A 16,864-nucleotide genomic window follows, 5' to 3' on the forward strand; every position below is an offset into this window, starting at 1 on the left:
ATACGACTGTCAGTTGAAGAAGTCTGCCTTAATGTCTGACTTACTTCCACTGATTCCTGAATGTTTGTAATATCAGAGGCAGGATTAGCATCTTTCCAGCTAGATCAGTTTTTCAGGTTCATTGTTCCAGGTAATCTAAGTGCTCCTGCATATCATTAGGCAGCTTAATTTTGTGGTTCACAGGTATTTTTTGCTCTCTAGTGGGAAAATCTCTCTGTGGGCTTTAATTAAAATGTTTTATGAATAGTGTGGTCTCAGAACTTTGATGCAATGCATATGTATTTCATGATTAAACTAGTTAAAAGCATGAAGAAGGATATAAGATGAAGCAATTGAATTAAATTTTGATAATAGTCTCCTGCTCCTTCATGGGAATATTAGTTTGACTTTGAGCTCAAGGCACTTGTAGCAAGCAAACGTCTCCTCTATGTAATAGGGATATGTTATTAAAACAGCTATTAAAAATACATTAACTGAAGTATGGGAAATATCAATAACGATCGTATTTCAACATCTAAGTTCAGAACAAATTTTTTTTTCTCCTCCGCATTAGGATCCAGATTCACGAACATGGCATCATTATGTCTATCAGCCCAAATACCTTGATCAGCAAAAATCAGAAGAACTTGATCGTGAGAAAAAGTTAAAAGAAGACAGCCCTAGAAAAACACCTAACAAGGAAAGTTCCCTGCCTAACCTTCCTGTCTCATTAGCAAGCATTAAAGAGGAGCCTAAAGAGGTCAAGCGTTCTGATTCTCAATCAGTGGATGAGAGCAAGATAAAAAATGATGATCGAAAGACTCCTGTAAATTGGAAGGACTCACGGGGTGCTAGGGTAGCAGTTTCCTCACCAATGAGTCAGCATCAGTCATATATCCAGTACTTGCATGCTTATCCTTATCCACAGATGTACGATCCCAACCATCCAGCCTATCGTGCAGTCTCTCCTGTCCTAATGCACAGCTATCCTGGTATGTATTCTGAAATTTGCCTTGCATGTTAGTTAAGGTTTATACCCTCAAAGTGCAGTAAAGCCTGCATTTTAATATTTCTGTTAGTAGCTAGGGTAAATTAGAAGCTTCATGGGTGACATTTGTTTTGCTTGTGCTTCCACTAGGGAAAGTTCTGTAGATGAAACTGATTTAATACAAGATGTTCCTTTTATGAACTGTCACAGTTCCTAGCTACAGTTTTCTCAACCCTTGACAGTCTGCTATTGCTGTTAGACTGACAGATAGTTTATTGCCTATAAAAATATTCTAAGCACTTACTGTCAGAACCATTATAGTTACTATTCCTTTCACTTAAAGAGGACCCATAAATGTCTGAAATGGCTATCAGCTCAACCTTCTTTATAACCTCCATTCATCAGGGTAAATTACGTGAAGAAATTGAAGAGCAAAGATGCTGTTTGATAGTCACGTGATCCATTTTTGATATCCTCTGTCCTGGCATTCCCTCCTCCCACCTTGATATAACCAAAATGTAAAAAACTGTAACTTGATGTGGTATTTATTGTTTACCTGCAGGGGCCTATCTCTCTCCAGGATTTCATTATCCAGTTTATGGGAAGATGTCAGGGAGAGAAGAGGCAGAGAAAGTCAATACCAGCCCGAGCATCAATGCGAAATCAACCACTGAGTCCAAAGCACTGGATTTGCTCCAGCAGCATGCCAACCAGTATCGCAGCAAGTCCCCTGTTGTAAGGCTTCATCTGTTGTTACTGAAGAGTGGTACATATGGGGAGGGGTAGAGAACATAATTTTAAGAAGCACATAGTCTGGCATCAAGCTCTGAATGCATGATTCTTCTTTATAGTACTGCTTAAAATAAAAGCCGTTTATAGTCAGGATGCTTCCGTGGTGTAAACTGGAAGTGACATGTATAACACAGTTCTGCGCTCAGAGTCTTCCTATCTTAAATTAATGGATTCTTATAGAAACATAGATTCAGAGGTGCACAGTTTATTGCAGTTAAACAGGAAGCTCCTGTTTGGAAACAGATAATGAAATGAGAAGTTGGGCTGTGGGATGTGGTAATATCCGCTCCCTGCAACATCTTCCAAACAGCAGATTACTAGCCCCCAGTTCTGAAGATTTCCACATTGGATTAAATACTGTTATTTTACTTTCGGATAAGTTGGTGGTAGTTTTAATTGTGAGCAAGTCACTGACCTTTTAAAAAGGGCTTTCTTGCAATTCAGGCAGGCTTGATCCCCAGAGTGCATTAAAGAGGGCTGAGGATTCATTTACATCAGCTTTCAGCAGCTCAACTAGGTTGTTCATGCATTGGCAAATCAGCCAAGCTTAAGGGAGCCCAAAACTAGAAGTCATCATGGTGGCTTCAAGCTGCAGTGTGTTGCCTCAAAATCTCTGTGCCTCGGAAAATCTTCCATTAGACAGATACACCAGCTTTAGTTTGGAATCAAGTGCAAAAAATCCAGTAGAGATACTACTTCTTCAGAAAAAATCAGCTTCATCATTTGAATTCAAAAGGTTGTTTGCAGGTAATGGCAAGTGTGATTTTGTTGTGATTTTGTCCCTTTTAAAACTCTGACATCAGTTTTCTTTCACTTTCTGTTACAAGCCTGTGGAAAAATCAGCAGCTGAGCGTGAACGGGAAGCAGAAAGGGAACGAGACCGTCATTCTCCTTTTAGCCAGCGGCATCTCCATACACACCATCACACACATGTTGGAATGGGTTACCCCCTTATACCTGGACAATATGACCCATTTCAAGGTGAGCGGATGATTTCCAATGGTGGGATTAGCTTGCCTCACGGAGTTGTTGCCTTGACATTGGAAATCATGCCTATGTGAAGCATTTTAAATAGAGATCCCCTTGTTAAGTCAGAAGTGCTTTACATTTAGGAAGAAGGCTTGAAAATTCACAGCATGGACTAAGAGCGAATGAATAGCTTCATGCCTGAGAAATACTAAGTTTTGTTTCCAAAACTGGGTGTTAGAACATTATTAAAGATGTTACCAGTTAGGCTGTCATTCATGTGAATGTTTTGATTCCTACTGCAAACTGACATTAACTGGCTGAAAGGCAGTAAGAAAACTGAACCAAACAACATCCTTTTTGTATAATTAGGGTTGTGTAAGCAATGGAAGAAGTGTAGCAAAGACAAAAGCTTTTTATACTGAACATATTTTATGTACAAGGCGTTGCAGTCACAAGGGTTTGAGCTTGTTATAATTTGACCATCTGAAAGAGAACTCTTTGTATTTTGGCAAATGCAGTGCACAAAGTTGCAGTCAGGGAAAAAGCAGCACAGTAAGATACGATTCATTCTCCCTAGGTTTTATATCAATCTTTGACTGTTTTTCTCTAACCCTGGACTCTAGCTGAATTAAAAGGAGATTTCCTCCCATGCAGCAAAGTACATGCTATCACAATTGGTGGCTAAATGACAGTAATTCATTACATTCACTTGGTGCCTCAGCAGTTATTTTTCCTGTGTAAAAGTCTTGACATTTCTCAGTTTGATTCAGTGATTCCATATGCCTTTTGGGATGCATTATGCTTGTTCAGTAGGAAAACTGCAAAAATGGTAAGTTATTATAAAAGTATTGTATTCTGAGCAGCTGGCGTGTCATTTCTGTAATTCACTGTGACTTTTGATTCTTGTTGTTTCTTGGTACCTATTATTTCTACTGAGCTTCCTATTCAGGAGCTCATACAAACCACTTAGCATCATGCAGTGCAGTAGTTGGAAAGGAATATAATAAGTAGGGATACTGTATTTTCTTGTAAAATATCTACCAAGGACAATTCAGTTTACTATATGAGGTCATATTGATCATACTGGGCAGACTGTCTTAACACTGTTGCCTGAAATATTTGCCATTTATGTAGTGTTAAAACCCCACCATTTTCTGATGGTTGGTGTTTTTGTCTGTTTGCCTTAGAGATGCTTCCTAACATTTCTCAGAGCACAAAAATCCATTAAAACCAGAAGTATATCAACATTCCTTCCTTTCTTCTTTCTCTCAGGATTGACCTCTGCTGCCCTTGTTGCCACTCAGCAGGTGGCTGCACAGGCATCTGCATCTGGTATGTTTCCTGCACAAAGAAGGTAAATAGCCAGTAAATCTTAAATTATATATCTTAACATAGAGAGGAGAAAGCAAATCATAGATTTTATAGCCTGATCGTCTGCAGTTCCCTGTAGGATACAGTTTTTAAGGATGAAGAAAAACTTGGGACTTCGGGTTAATTGTAGTTTTATTTTCTTTAAGGTGACATTTTGTCCTTACGTCCTTTAACCGTAACATACATCATTAAGAAGGAACAAGTAGTCTGTCTTCTGAGATTTTCCATAGACTTATGTTTTAAGGATTGGTATTAAGATAAAACAAGTGATTATGAAATATAATTTGAGCTCCAGATTTTCTATAAAAGGGGTTTAAAGTTTATGTTCAGTTAGATCCATGTGCTACCAGGAAAACTTAAGATTTTACCTATTCTGCAAGTCTGCCTGGTTTGCTGATTTGGTCTTCGGAGAGGATTGCTTGGGAGTCCATTAGAGGTGACATCACATTTAAGTTACTTACCCATTCCACACATTTGCCTCTTGCTTGTGTATTAGGTTTTCAGTAGAATTTACTCTTCAAGGATCATCCTTACTCATCAAGAGGAAAGAGACTCTTCTGTATTACAATGATCCCATCTCAAGGGAAAAAAACAAAGTATCCTTAACATTAGGTTTTCTTTCATCGCTGCCATGTTAAGCCTCAGAGTTTAATGTATTAAATAGTACTGTAACATTCCATGGTTATGGGTGTCTTTCTGAAAGCTGACTCTGAAAATGAGCGACCATGTAAGGCTCTTAGCTGGAATTATTTGAGTGAGAATATTTGAGGGACAAGGAGATGGCTTGGGATTGAGAGTAATGCACAGATTTCATTTCATGGTGTATCCGAGGTGCAGAAAAAACCCCCGGAGGAACAGATACTGCATACTAAAACATTCTTCTTTCTCTTTCCAGAGAATGATGAGTTTGGAGATGTACCTTGTCATGTGACTGGATCACATGAGGAAGCGCTTTATTACAGACATCAGTTCCATGGTGTTAATTTGAAATGCCTTAATGGCAGGCAAAAACCAGTCATTTCATTTTTGTAAATTGCAGATTTTATCACAGAGTAACAAATGTTGCTGTAATTAGACTTCTGTTTTTATATATATATATGCGTATATATATATATACATATATATATAAAAATATATATATATTCTTTACTTTTTTTGTATCAGTACCAAGGCTCGCACACAGGGTCTGCTGCTACGTTGCGAACCACACAGTAAAAGGAGATATGTATTTGTCATGTTTAGAAAGCGTTAACCGCAAAAGGCTGTTTGTTTCTTTTCTCTTCTTCCTTTTTTTCCTTCTTTTTTCTTCTCTTTTTCTTTCCAATTGTAAATAAATAATGTTATGTATCAGTGTGCCTGAACCTTGCATACCCTTCTGATATTTCCCATAAGCTCTCAGAGAGGCTAACTGTGATGACACTTTGGTACAATGTAGACGTCTATTTGGTGGCTCCTATTAAGATGCATCAGTGTAAAATGTTACTGTATTCACTGTTTCATTGTAATTGTGTATTGTGAAAAATATACCTTTGGAAGGCATGGGGATTCTAGTACCACAAAAACTGTGTTGTATATAATGTATAGATTTTAAATGGAGATAATGAGCATCTGTGAATAATGAAATGTCTTTTTTGATAATCTTGAATGGCAGATAACCTAATAGCCTGCATACCAGAAGACATCTGTGATTGTTCTATTACTTGAATAGTCCTGCAGTCTTTTTTTTAATGTTTACAATTACCCAGTTTTAGAAGAGAGACTTTAATGCCATTGGCTGGTGATTTGTTTTATGCTGTAATCTAGTTTATTTTATGTAAGATGTATATTGAATGCTTTCATTTTTATACTTGCCTTAAATAATTTGGCAATCAGAATAAAGAAAAAACCTTAGGTTTGTACTTTCTTGGTGTCTATGGGCCACTTTAAAAGATGTGTCGTAGGTGTAGATAGCAGAGGCTGCAGCTACGTACGACACAGCTACTGGTCTGTGTCCCCAGAGGTTCTCCCTGGGGCTGTTACTGGTGTGCACCTGCAGCCATCCCGTGCCTCCCCGCTGGGCCAGTGGCATGTCCTCTCCCTGCGGGCAATGCAGATGACAGTGGACCCCTTTAAATGGACCACGGGAGGCTCGAAAAAGGCCCGTAGCAACACCTTGGATGGTATTAGTGGAACTTAATTCTCTAATACCAGTTTAGAGCAGCTCTGTGTGCTATAAATTATAGGCAAATTTTTTCTATTCTATCCAAATGAATAGATGCCTAAAAACAGAGGACCTGTTGATTAAAAAAAGTCCTGTGCTGTGCTTAACCTGCATTACCACAAAATAAATATTTTATGTGGCTATACCACCTGTTTTGTTACAGTGTGGTTAACACAGTACACAGTAATATGAAATTGCTGATCACGACATGAAAAAAAATCAAATGTACTGGTCAGGTTTTTGAGGCTTTAACTTCTGTCCTTTCCTGCATATCCCAGTTATATTGATTGTCAAAACCATTTTTGAAAGTTTTACTGGTTTTTTTTGGTTTTGTGTCTGTTTTTTTGACAGGGTGAATTACTACAAGTTAAAGCTTGTTCTTGAAGTCGGTTCCATTTCTCCTACCTTGTGAATACTTAATACAGAAGGATGAATTAAAGATTCCCAACAGACAAGCACACTTGGACTTTTTATATTACTATGATGAATCTGCCATTAATATTGCTATAATTGTTTTATTTTTATAGGCATAAAATCAGTTCCCTTAGTGACTAGTTATAAGGTTTATTGATTTTTACTACACATCATTCATCTGTGGCTTACTCTTATTGTCTTGTTCTGAACACATTCAGAAGTCTCACAGTGGTGACATACTACAAATTAGCCTCATAAAAATGGGAAGGAAGGGGTGTTTTCATTTGAAAGGGGATATTGTGAATGCAGGGCTCTTGAAATAATAAATGCCTTATTACTTCTATAGTAAAGGCTCGGATGGTTTTTGTATTGAAATGTATCATTGATTGTTTGGTTGTTTTTTTGGTTTTTTCACCTATCCCATCAATGTTTCTGCAGCAAAACAGATCTTACAAATTCACACTATTGGTGATTTTGATTTAGTGTGGTTTGAGTGTGATAAGTAACTGGAATAAATTACTCTGATTGATACAGGGTAAGCAACAGTTAAAATTACAGTCAACGTTATACCTTTATTATATCCCTGACATCTGTAAGAGGGGCTAACATCCCTTGCCATTTATTGTCTTCCTCCACTTAAGGTTATTGTCTTTATAGCTTTCCTTTTGGTTTAGCACTTGCCATGCTGACCTCCTTAAAGGCTGTGCAACGCTGAGCCTGACTCCCTGGTTCAGCACTCCCCAAAGTCAAAAGGTATCCACCCACATGTCCAAGCATTGACATGCAGCTGCTGAGGTCACTTCACCACCATTTGAGCATCCAAAGGATGAGCAAACTGAAGCACTAATGCAAGGAAGACAATTCACAGACCTGTGAGCTAAGAGCTGCAGAGGCTGGTCACTGGAAAGCAGCAGCTGAAGCAGCATGATACAGACACAGGCAGTGACCCCGCTCCTGTCTTTCATCCAGATGTTGCTGGGTATCTTGCAAAGGTGAAGCAGGACATGCATTGCACTTTGAGTTTCTAGCCTGTCCGTGGAATGAAGCTAGAGAAATAAAAGGTGTGTCCATGGCAGCCCATCACACAGATCCAAAAAACCCAGCCAGGGAGCTACTGCCTGTAGTGCTTGCACTGGGAAAAAAATGGATGTGAACAAGAGAAGTGGTTGGGGTTTTTTTGAGCAATACAAATTTTGATACTCAGAAAATTTGTGAGTAGGTCTAGAGGCTGAAACAGGACAGGGGTCTAACTGACTGAGCTGGCTGGCTACCAGGGCTAGACTAGAGCTGGCCAAAATAGTGGCTAGGAGGAACATTTATCCACTTTTGTAATTTTGGATTCCCTGGTGGCCTTAGTCAACACCTGAGAACTCACAGAGCTAATTCTGTGCCATGCCATCCCCCCTTGCTTCTGAAAGGTGCATTGGTTGGGCCATTGGGTCATTAGTCCCACTTGTCACTCTGCCAAGTGCTGGCAGGACAAGTGTCCCTGAAGGACATGAAGTTAGAAAACCCCTGAATCCATCCTAAAACACACCAGAGATTATTGATAGGACAAAAACTGACATAAGCAAAGAAGACCAAAATGCCCTTCTGCAGCTCTCCACCCTGGCTCTTCTTAGAGAACCAGTGAGAGAGTCAAGCAGGGAATCTAGTTCTTAGTTCCTTCTGGCATCACAGTCTTGTCACTGTCTTCATCACAACTGACAAACGTACTGTCCTCATCTTTCTGTCTCAGAATCTCAGTCTAATGTTTGCTTGCTACACTCCCTCACTCCTTTCTTCTCTCCCCACTCTACCCCACTTGCCCACTTAATAAGCTCTTACATCCATTTGATATCACCAAAACTCAGTCTATGTCTGCAGCTAAAAACCTTCTGCATACATTTGTGATCTCAGCCCTTGATTAGTTCCCCCTCTCTTTCCTTTTATGACACTACTTCCTTGGACCTGTGTTTTTTTCTGTATCTCATGCTGTGTTAATGTATCCTGTCCATTTTCAGCCTAAAGTGTTTGGGATAGAGAACATGTCTCACTTGAAATTCATACAACATAGTTAATATTTATAATTCCCTCTGAATAATAGCTATAGCTTCTTATAGAAGATAGCACAAGATGCTATGAGGAGCTAGAGCAGACCATTATTAACAAGGAGCTTAAAATAACTGACAAAAACCATAACAGCTTTAAAAGGTATTTTGAAACCATCTAATGCCTCAAAAATTGGAAATGATACCAAGCCCATATAGGAAGTCTGAAGCACTATCTCCTTGTATCCAAGGGAAGTGGAGACATTAGGTTCAATAAGTCATTACTTAGTGAACCAGCTTTGTTCTGCTTTAGAAAGAGCTCTGTTTTCTTCATTTGTTTCACTTTTGGCCCTTTACCTCGCTTTCCATACTAAACACTCTATAGCATTACCGTGAACTACCGTTCTCTTTGATGTAGGTTTTTTTCATAGGTCAGTATTTCCTAAATTCTCATAGCTTCAGCCTTTCCTGTAAGATTTTTTTGAGGGAATCTTATGGTTACTTTTACCAAGAAATGCAAGAGGTTTTTATTCATGAGAGGAGACATCAGCTGAAGTTACATATGTTGCAGTGGTAGGAAGGTAGACACCATTAAAATCCTCACACTGGCTGTTAGCAATTTTTGTGCAGCATATCACAGAATCCCAGACTGGTAGGGGTTGGAAGGGACCTCTGGAGATCATCTAGTCCAACCCCCCTGCCAAAGCAGGATCACCTAGAGCAGGTTGCACAGAATCATGTCCAGGCGGGTTTTGAATATCTCCAGAGAAGGAGACTCCACAACCTCTCTGGGCAGCCTGTTCCAGTGCTCTGGCACCCTCAGAGTGAAGAAGTTTTTCCTCATATTGAGGTGGAACTTTCTGTGTTCCAGTTTGTGCCCGTTGCCCCTTGTCCTGTCACTGGGCACCACTGAAAAGAGTCTGGCCCCTTCCTCTTGACACCTGCCCTTTAGATATTTGTAAGTGTTGACGAGATCTCCTCTCAGTCTTCTCTACTCCAGGCTAAACAGACCCAGCTCTCTCAGCCTTTCCTCGTACAAGAGATGCTCCAGTCCCCTAATCATCCTCACAGCCCTCCGCTGGAGTCTCTCCAGCAGATCCCTGTCTTGCTTGAACTGGGGAGCCCAGAACTGGACACAGTACTCCAGATGTGGCCTTACCAGGCCAGAGTAGAGGGGGAGGATAACTTCCCTCGACCTGCTGGCCATGCTCTTCTGAATGCACCCCAGGATACCATTGGCCTCCTTGTGGCTGGAGAGCTTATTGTCCACCAGGACTCCCAGGTCCTTCTCTGCAGAGCTGCTTCCCACCAGATCAACCCCTAACCTGTACTAGTGCTTGGTATTATTCCTCCCTAGGTGTAGGACCTTACACTTGCCCTTATGGAACTTCATTAGTTCATTAGAACAACAACTCTCCAGCCTGTCCAGATCTTGCTGAATGGCAGTGCAGCCTTCTGGTGTGTCAGCCACTCCTCCCAGTTTTGTATTGTCAGCAAATTTGCTGAGGGTACACTCTGTCCCCTCCTCCAGGTCATTGATGAATGTGTTGAATAAGACCGAACCCAGTACTGACCCTTGGGGCACACCACTAGCTACAGGCCTCCAGGTGGACTCTGCATCGCTTATCACAACCCTCAGGGCCCTACCATCCAGGCAGTTCTCCACCCACCTCACTGTCCACTCCTCCACCCCACACTTCCTAAGCTTGTCTATGAGGATGTTATAAGAGACAGTGTCAAAAGCCTCACTGAAGTCGAGGTAGACAACATCCACTGCTCTCCCCTTATCCACCCAATCAGTCATGCCATCACAGGTGGCTCTCAGATTGGTCAAGCATGATTTCCCTTGTGAATCCATGCTGACCATCCCCAATAACCTTCTTGTCCTCCACATGCTTAGAGGTGACCCCCAGAATGAGATGTTCCATCACCTTTCCAGTGATGGAGGTGAGACTGACTGTCCTGTAGTTTCCTGGGTCCTCCTTCTTGCCCTTTTTGAAAACCAGAGTGACATTGGCTTTCCTCCAGTCCTCAGGCACCTCTCCTGTTCTCCATGACCTTTCAAAGATGACGGAGAGTGGCACAGGAGTAACATCTGCCAGCTCCCTCAGCACTCATGAGTGCATCCCATCAGGGCCCATGGATTTGTGGGTGTCAAGTTTGCCTAAGTGTTCTCTAACCCAATACTCCTCGACCAAGGGAAGGTCTTTCTTTCTCCATACTTTGTCTCCTACATCCAGGGTCTGGGCTTCCTGAGGACTGGCCTTAGCAGTAAAGACTGAAGCAAAGGCGGCATTCAGTGACTCGGCCTTCTCTGTATCCTCCTTCAACAGGGCACCCACCATTCAGCAGCAGCCCCACATTTTCCCTGGTCTTCCTTTTGCTGCTGATGCACTTGAAAAAGCCCTTCTTCTTGTCCTTGACTTCCTTGCCAGATTTAATCCCAAGTGGGCCTTAGCCTTCCTTGTTGCATCCCTGCACACTCTGACTACATCCCTATATTCCTCCCAAGTGACTAGTCACTTTTTCTACATACTGTAAACTTCCTTATTCCCTTTGAGATCTTCCAGGAGCTTCTTGCTCATCCATGCATGTCTCCTTACTCCTTTGCTTGATTTCCAACTCTTCAGGATGCACCGATCTTAGGCTCAGAGGAAGTGGTGCTTGAAGCTTTCTCAGACCCCCTTACTTTCTAGAGCCCTAACCCACGGGATTCTCCCAAGCAGATCTCTGAAGAGGCCAAAGTTAGCTCTCCTGAAGTCCAGGGTTGTAATACTACTTCCTGCCCACCTCCTTCCGCGCAGGATCCTGAACTCCACTGCAGCCAAGGCGGCCCCCAACCTTCACATCCCCAACCAATCCTTCTTTCTTTGTGAGTACATGGTCCAGCAGCACCCCTCTCCTCATGGGCTCCTTCACCACCTGTGTCAAAAAGTTGTCATCAATGCAGGAGCCTCCTGGACTGTGTGTGCCTGGCTGTGTTGCCTTTCCGGCAAATGTCCGTGATTGAAGTCCCCCACAAGAACCAGGGCCTGTGATTGAGAGGCTGGTTCCAGCTGTCTGTAGAAGACCTCACCGACTTTCTCTTCCTCATCAAGTGGCCTGTAGTAAACACCCACAGCAGTGTCACGCCTGTTAGCCTGCCCCTTAATCCTTACCCATAAGTCCTCAACTCATTCTTCATCCACCCCTAGGCGCAGCTCAATACATTCCAGTTGCTCTCTCGCATAAAGAGGAACTCCACCTCCCCTTGCTGGCCTGTCTTTTCTAAAAAGTATGTATCCATCTATGACAGCATTCCAGTCATGGGCGCTATCCCACCATGTCTCTGTAATTGCAATGAGGTCATGGCCCTGCAACTGCACACAGACCTCTAGTTCTTCCTGTTTATTCCCCATGCTGCATGTGGTGGTGTACAGGCATTTCAGAGAGGTAATTGAGCATGGGGGTTTCCCTGGGGGGGTGCAAGAGGGTCCACCGTAGCCATACATGCCCTTGAGGTAGTTGGTTTTCTGGTTCTCATCTTCAGAGGCAGCTAAGGAACATTTGTCGGTTCTCTGGTTGGCCTGCCTTATTCCCCAGTTGGATGTGATGGCACCGAGTATTGAGACTTTGGACCTCACCCCCAAGTCCTTCGGTTTAAAGCCCACCTCACCAAGTTGGCTAGCCTGCTGCCAAAGATTCCTTTGCCTCCTCCGGACAGGTGGATCCCATCCCTCCCTAACATGTTATAGTCATCAAAGAATGTCCTGTAGTTGTAAAAGCCAAAACCCTTGTGACGGCACCAGCCACATAACCAGGAGTTGATATGCATTATAGATCTATTTCTGGCTGCCCCCTTTCCTCCAACTGGTAGAATGGAGGAAAAGAGAACTTGAGCACCAATGTTTTTATCTTGCACCCCCAGGGCTTTATAGTCTTCCTTGATTCTGCCCAGGTTCCGGCTTGCAGTGTCATTCATGCCCACATGAAAGAGTAGCAGTGGATAGTCGTCTGTGCTCTTGACCAGTTGTGGCACCCCCTCGGCAACATCTTGGATCTTGGCTTCCAGAAGGCAGCATACTTCTTGTGACTCCCTGTCAGGTCGGCAGATGGGCACCTTGGTGCCCCTTAACAGAGGGTCACCCACTACGAGCGCTCGTCGTTTCTTTTTACGGTATCCACTGTGTGCTGCTGGTGCAGTTTCTCCTTGTGGACCTTGCTCGTGGGTGTCTACAGCTGTTAAAGCTTCATACCTGTTTTTGGTTGTGAAGCTGGAGTGTGGAGACTGAAATGGAGTCCTGCTTTTGTGGGTCACCAGGGTCCAAGATGCCTCATTCTCAGTGGTGTCCGCTACGGGAACTTGGTTACGAAACCACCTATCTACCTCCATCTCTGCTCCTCTAATACTGCGCAGCCTTTTAACTGTTTCCTGCAACTCGGCCACCTGACGTAACAGATCATCAACCTGTGCACACCTTGTGCAGATACTTACCTTTTCACTCTCTGCAACCTGCCACCTGTACCAAAGTCTCCTTCCTTACCACCTCCATCTGGGTGGATGCGTCAGACATCTCAGGGGAGATGTTCTCTGTGGGAACACTGGCTTTAACTCTGAGGTGAGTGCCCACCATTTTGGCAGAGACCCAGAGCACTTCCCTGGGCTGTGAGTCTACAGGTAGGTTGTAGGGCCCTCCTGTGCAAACTGCCACACAAACTGCTAAATAGTGCTTTCAACCTCAGTAGCAACTCTGGAACTTCTTGTCTGCACTGATAAATTAGCAAACTTAAGGACTTAGCAAAGGTAATTATTACTTGCAGCCTGACAATATTTATCATGCAGTAAACTTGTTATTTGCCACCATAATATTGCAGAGAAGTGCTCTGGGGACTTTGAAAGCAGATTTTGTTATAGACAAATGAACTCAAGCTGGTACCTGTAGTTCAGTTCCAGTAGCCTCATAGTCGTTTCAGCAGCATTCTGCAGTCATTTTGGATTGCATAATGGTGTATGTTACTTACATGATTTCTGTCATTTGAGTTTGCTGATGGTAGAACAGTGCTTACTCATTGCTTTGAGCATAATGCTACAGGGTTTCTTCATAAAACTGAATGGTGCAGCAGTGCCTGCTAAAAAACGAGCTAAATCAGGAAGCGAAGATTCTCTGAAAGCCTATTTAAACCCTTAATACAGGAGACTAATTTTAAAGCATACATCTTGACAGGTAGAGCAAATGACTGCAATTCTCTTAATTGTTTTCCGGGCCCTGAGGGCACTACCAAGCCTTGCTGGCCCTGCCCAGCCTCCCATGGAGCCTCCCCCCACCCCTGATCCGGGGACCGGGACTGGTTTCAGCTCATCCCTCCCTGCCGCAGGGCTGCCTGATGCCCTGGGCTGGGGCTGGACCCCTGGGTCCCTGGCTGGGGTTGGTGGGATGGGACCTGCCAGCCCACAGCAGCCCCCAGCCCTGGCTGTGCTCTCAGGGTTGTGAACAAGGATGTGCACTTTCTGCTCTTACAGGACTTGGGTTTAGGCTGTTCCTAAGAGAATGGCATGCAGGGAATGGGCTTCAGTAAGATTCTTGGTAATATTGTCTTAATTATACAAATGAAAGGTGAAAAAGTATTTTTGACTTTATATGTTTCAAAACAAGCTCTTACAGAATAATGGAAATGAGGTGTGGAATAAAAAGCCTCAGAATTTTCTGATTGAAGAACCTCCTGTGTAGTTAACAGGCTGCCCTGAAATAACAGTCCCTTTTTTTTCTTTATTTTTTTCCCTTTTCCCTCAATAGTATAAACTTGCATTTGAGAGTCCAAGCAACACTAGAAATAACTTGAGGGGAGAAGGGAATTTTTTCCTCTCCCCATCCAATGTGGGTGACTGAAAGGGACAAGATTTGCAATTAGCTTTAAAAGGAGCTGGCCCTTAATACACGGTGCTCAAACCTGGCACCTGCCTGACATGGAACAGGTTTCTCCTTGATAAGGTCCCTATTCAGCAGTGGTCAGCTCTGCTGCCTGCTTCAGAATCATGACTCTGCCTCCTTCCTTTGGGGCTCTGTCTTCCCCAGACAAGAGCAGGAGGAACCAAGGGCTACATGGACCGCAGGGACAGTTGAAGTTTCTGCTTTTCCATTGCCTACACATGCCAGAGCAAGGCTTTTATAATCTCCTGTGTCCACAACTTTCCCCAGCTCTGTCACTAAGTCAGTTTAAGTGTTTGCAGTGATGAGCCTCATCAAGCTACTGTTTTTTAAGCAGAGCTCCAGACAGAAAAGGTCATTAAAATGTTAATGACACAATATGTCTCCCCATGCCGTACATTGGAACATAACAATTTAATACCAAGCTTTGCCGCAAGTATCTGCTGTGCTAATTCACGATCTTCCTACTTGGAAAGCAGCTGGCTTCCTTTAACAGAGAATTTGCCAAATCCTCAGCCTCTGTAAATGGCTTGTGGCTTTGTTGAAATCAGCTGACCACTTTCCCTTTTATCTGCCAAAAGTCTGTCGCCATTTTTGGAGTTACTTCCCTAAAGAACCAAGGTGCAGAAGGAACTACTATAGAAAGAAAACACTAAAAATAGCAAGATGGAGTCCACTTTTTTTTTATGCTAGAGCACCTCTCATTAGGCTTAGGTGGGTTCTGCTTCTGCAACTCAGGTAAGGATTTGGTCCCTTGAGGCAGAGCAGTAATTGCTATTCAGTATAGCTCTTTACTTCTTCCTTGAGTGCATGCCCATGTAAGTTTCTCTCAGATGCTCATGTACTCACTCTCTCCTTTGTTAGAAGGTCACATATGAATGCTATATGCATGATTTGATATTAATTTGCTTAGAGGTTTCTTCTGTAGCCTACTGGCAATAAAATAGCTCTCTAGGGCACTAATGACTGCTCCGCTTTGGAGTTTTATCTCTGCACCTGACACTAGGTCATGAGCTTTTAAAACCTGTCCTGCCTGTAAAAGGGTTAATTCTCCTAAGTTGTGGAAACACTAAAATTCTGTTTTATTAAAGAGCAGCAGTACATATATGTCAGTGTATGGGCCTGGCAAATCATTCCAGATGTATAGAGAAAGAGGAGGGAATGATTAAAGCTGGCCCTGATGGGGAGGGAGAACAGGAGGTTCTAACATAAAAGTGACCTAGCTGAAAACTTGTGAATCTACTCTAAAGACTCCAGTGCTGAGCTCTGTACTGAAATACTGGGATTTGGAGGGTCATGGGTCCAGCTAGCTCACCCAAGCATTGCATAAGTCACTGAGCAAGTGCAGGTGAGTCCCCAAACGCTGATACTGGGGATTGGAATGGCTCCTAGTAAAGAAAGCTCTGGCACTGGACAGGTGGATCTTCTTTATGCAGCTAACATGGAGCAAATGTCCTCGGAGCAGATCTGACTCTCCTGAAGCACGCGGGTGCTTGCTACAGGCTCACATGCTGCTGGTTTATGAGCTGCCACCTCCGTATGCTCTGCTTTCCTCAGTGGCACAGGTCTGCAGCATCAAGAGACAGGGTGTTTACGAGCTGAAGAGTGGTCAGAGTTACCTAATTACGTCTGAGCAACTTACAGAAGGTGAGACAGGATAAAGCATGAGGCAGCCTTAAAGCTCAAGCATGGCCTTGACAACTTTGTCTTTATAAGGCACTGAACCTGTCCCATGACTCACATGCAACTCCCTTGCCCCAAGGGAACATGATTGCCCTTGCTTCCAACTGCTATACACCAAGAACCATCATCTGCCATGTGGGGACAGGAGTAAAGAGGAATACCTTTTTCATAAGGAGAACTTTATTGCAGAGTAGAAAATTATCAGCCAGGAGACCATATGTGGCAAACCAGAAATGTATGTCTCCATTTACACTTCCTCTCATGGCAGTAAGTTGAGACCTTTTGTCCTGTTCTCTTTCATTGTTTGTTGTCATTAAGTAGATCGATTCTTACATTGTTTTGGGGCCCATTAAATGGCAGTGTTAGATTACTACTACAAAGGACCCATATCTCCTCGTTAATTGGCTGATACATTTTTAAGAAGCCATCTTGAGTATTTTTCTCTGTAAGAAGGATATTTCCATCATGGGACATGATAGTTTTGTCCTCACTAGATGCTTTTGTTTTGGCTGCTATATTTTTAGACATTAGC

The 16,864-nt window shown here is 42.9% G+C and overlaps 1 protein-coding gene across 3 annotated transcripts in view; it reads left to right on the top strand.

Moving 5' to 3' along the window:
* ZNF608 (zinc finger protein 608) overlaps window positions 1–7,031 on the top strand; it is an 89,285-nt gene extending 82,254 nt beyond the window's left edge. For 2 of the 3 annotated variants that reach the window (XM_054810487.1, XM_054810486.1), the window contains exons 6-10: window positions 554–971; window positions 1,530–1,702; window positions 2,587–2,740; window positions 4,001–4,082; window positions 4,995–7,031. In XM_054810487.1, the coding sequence (XP_054666462.1) occupies window positions 554–971; window positions 1,530–1,702; window positions 2,587–2,740; window positions 4,001–4,082; window positions 4,995–5,001 (834 nt within the window). In that variant the 3' untranslated portion in view covers window positions 5,002–7,031. Of the gene's footprint in view, window positions 1–553; window positions 972–1,529; window positions 1,703–2,586; window positions 2,741–4,000 lie in introns of all 3 variants that reach the window. The other variant, XM_054810488.1, reaches the window with a different exon arrangement.
* Window positions 7,032–16,864: the final 9,833 nt, after the last annotated feature.

This window comes from Grus americana, chromosome Z (assembly GCF_028858705.1).
Source record: "Grus americana isolate bGruAme1 chromosome Z, bGruAme1.mat, whole genome shotgun sequence".
NCBI classification, from domain to species: domain Eukaryota; kingdom Metazoa; phylum Chordata; class Aves; order Gruiformes; family Gruidae; genus Grus; species Grus americana.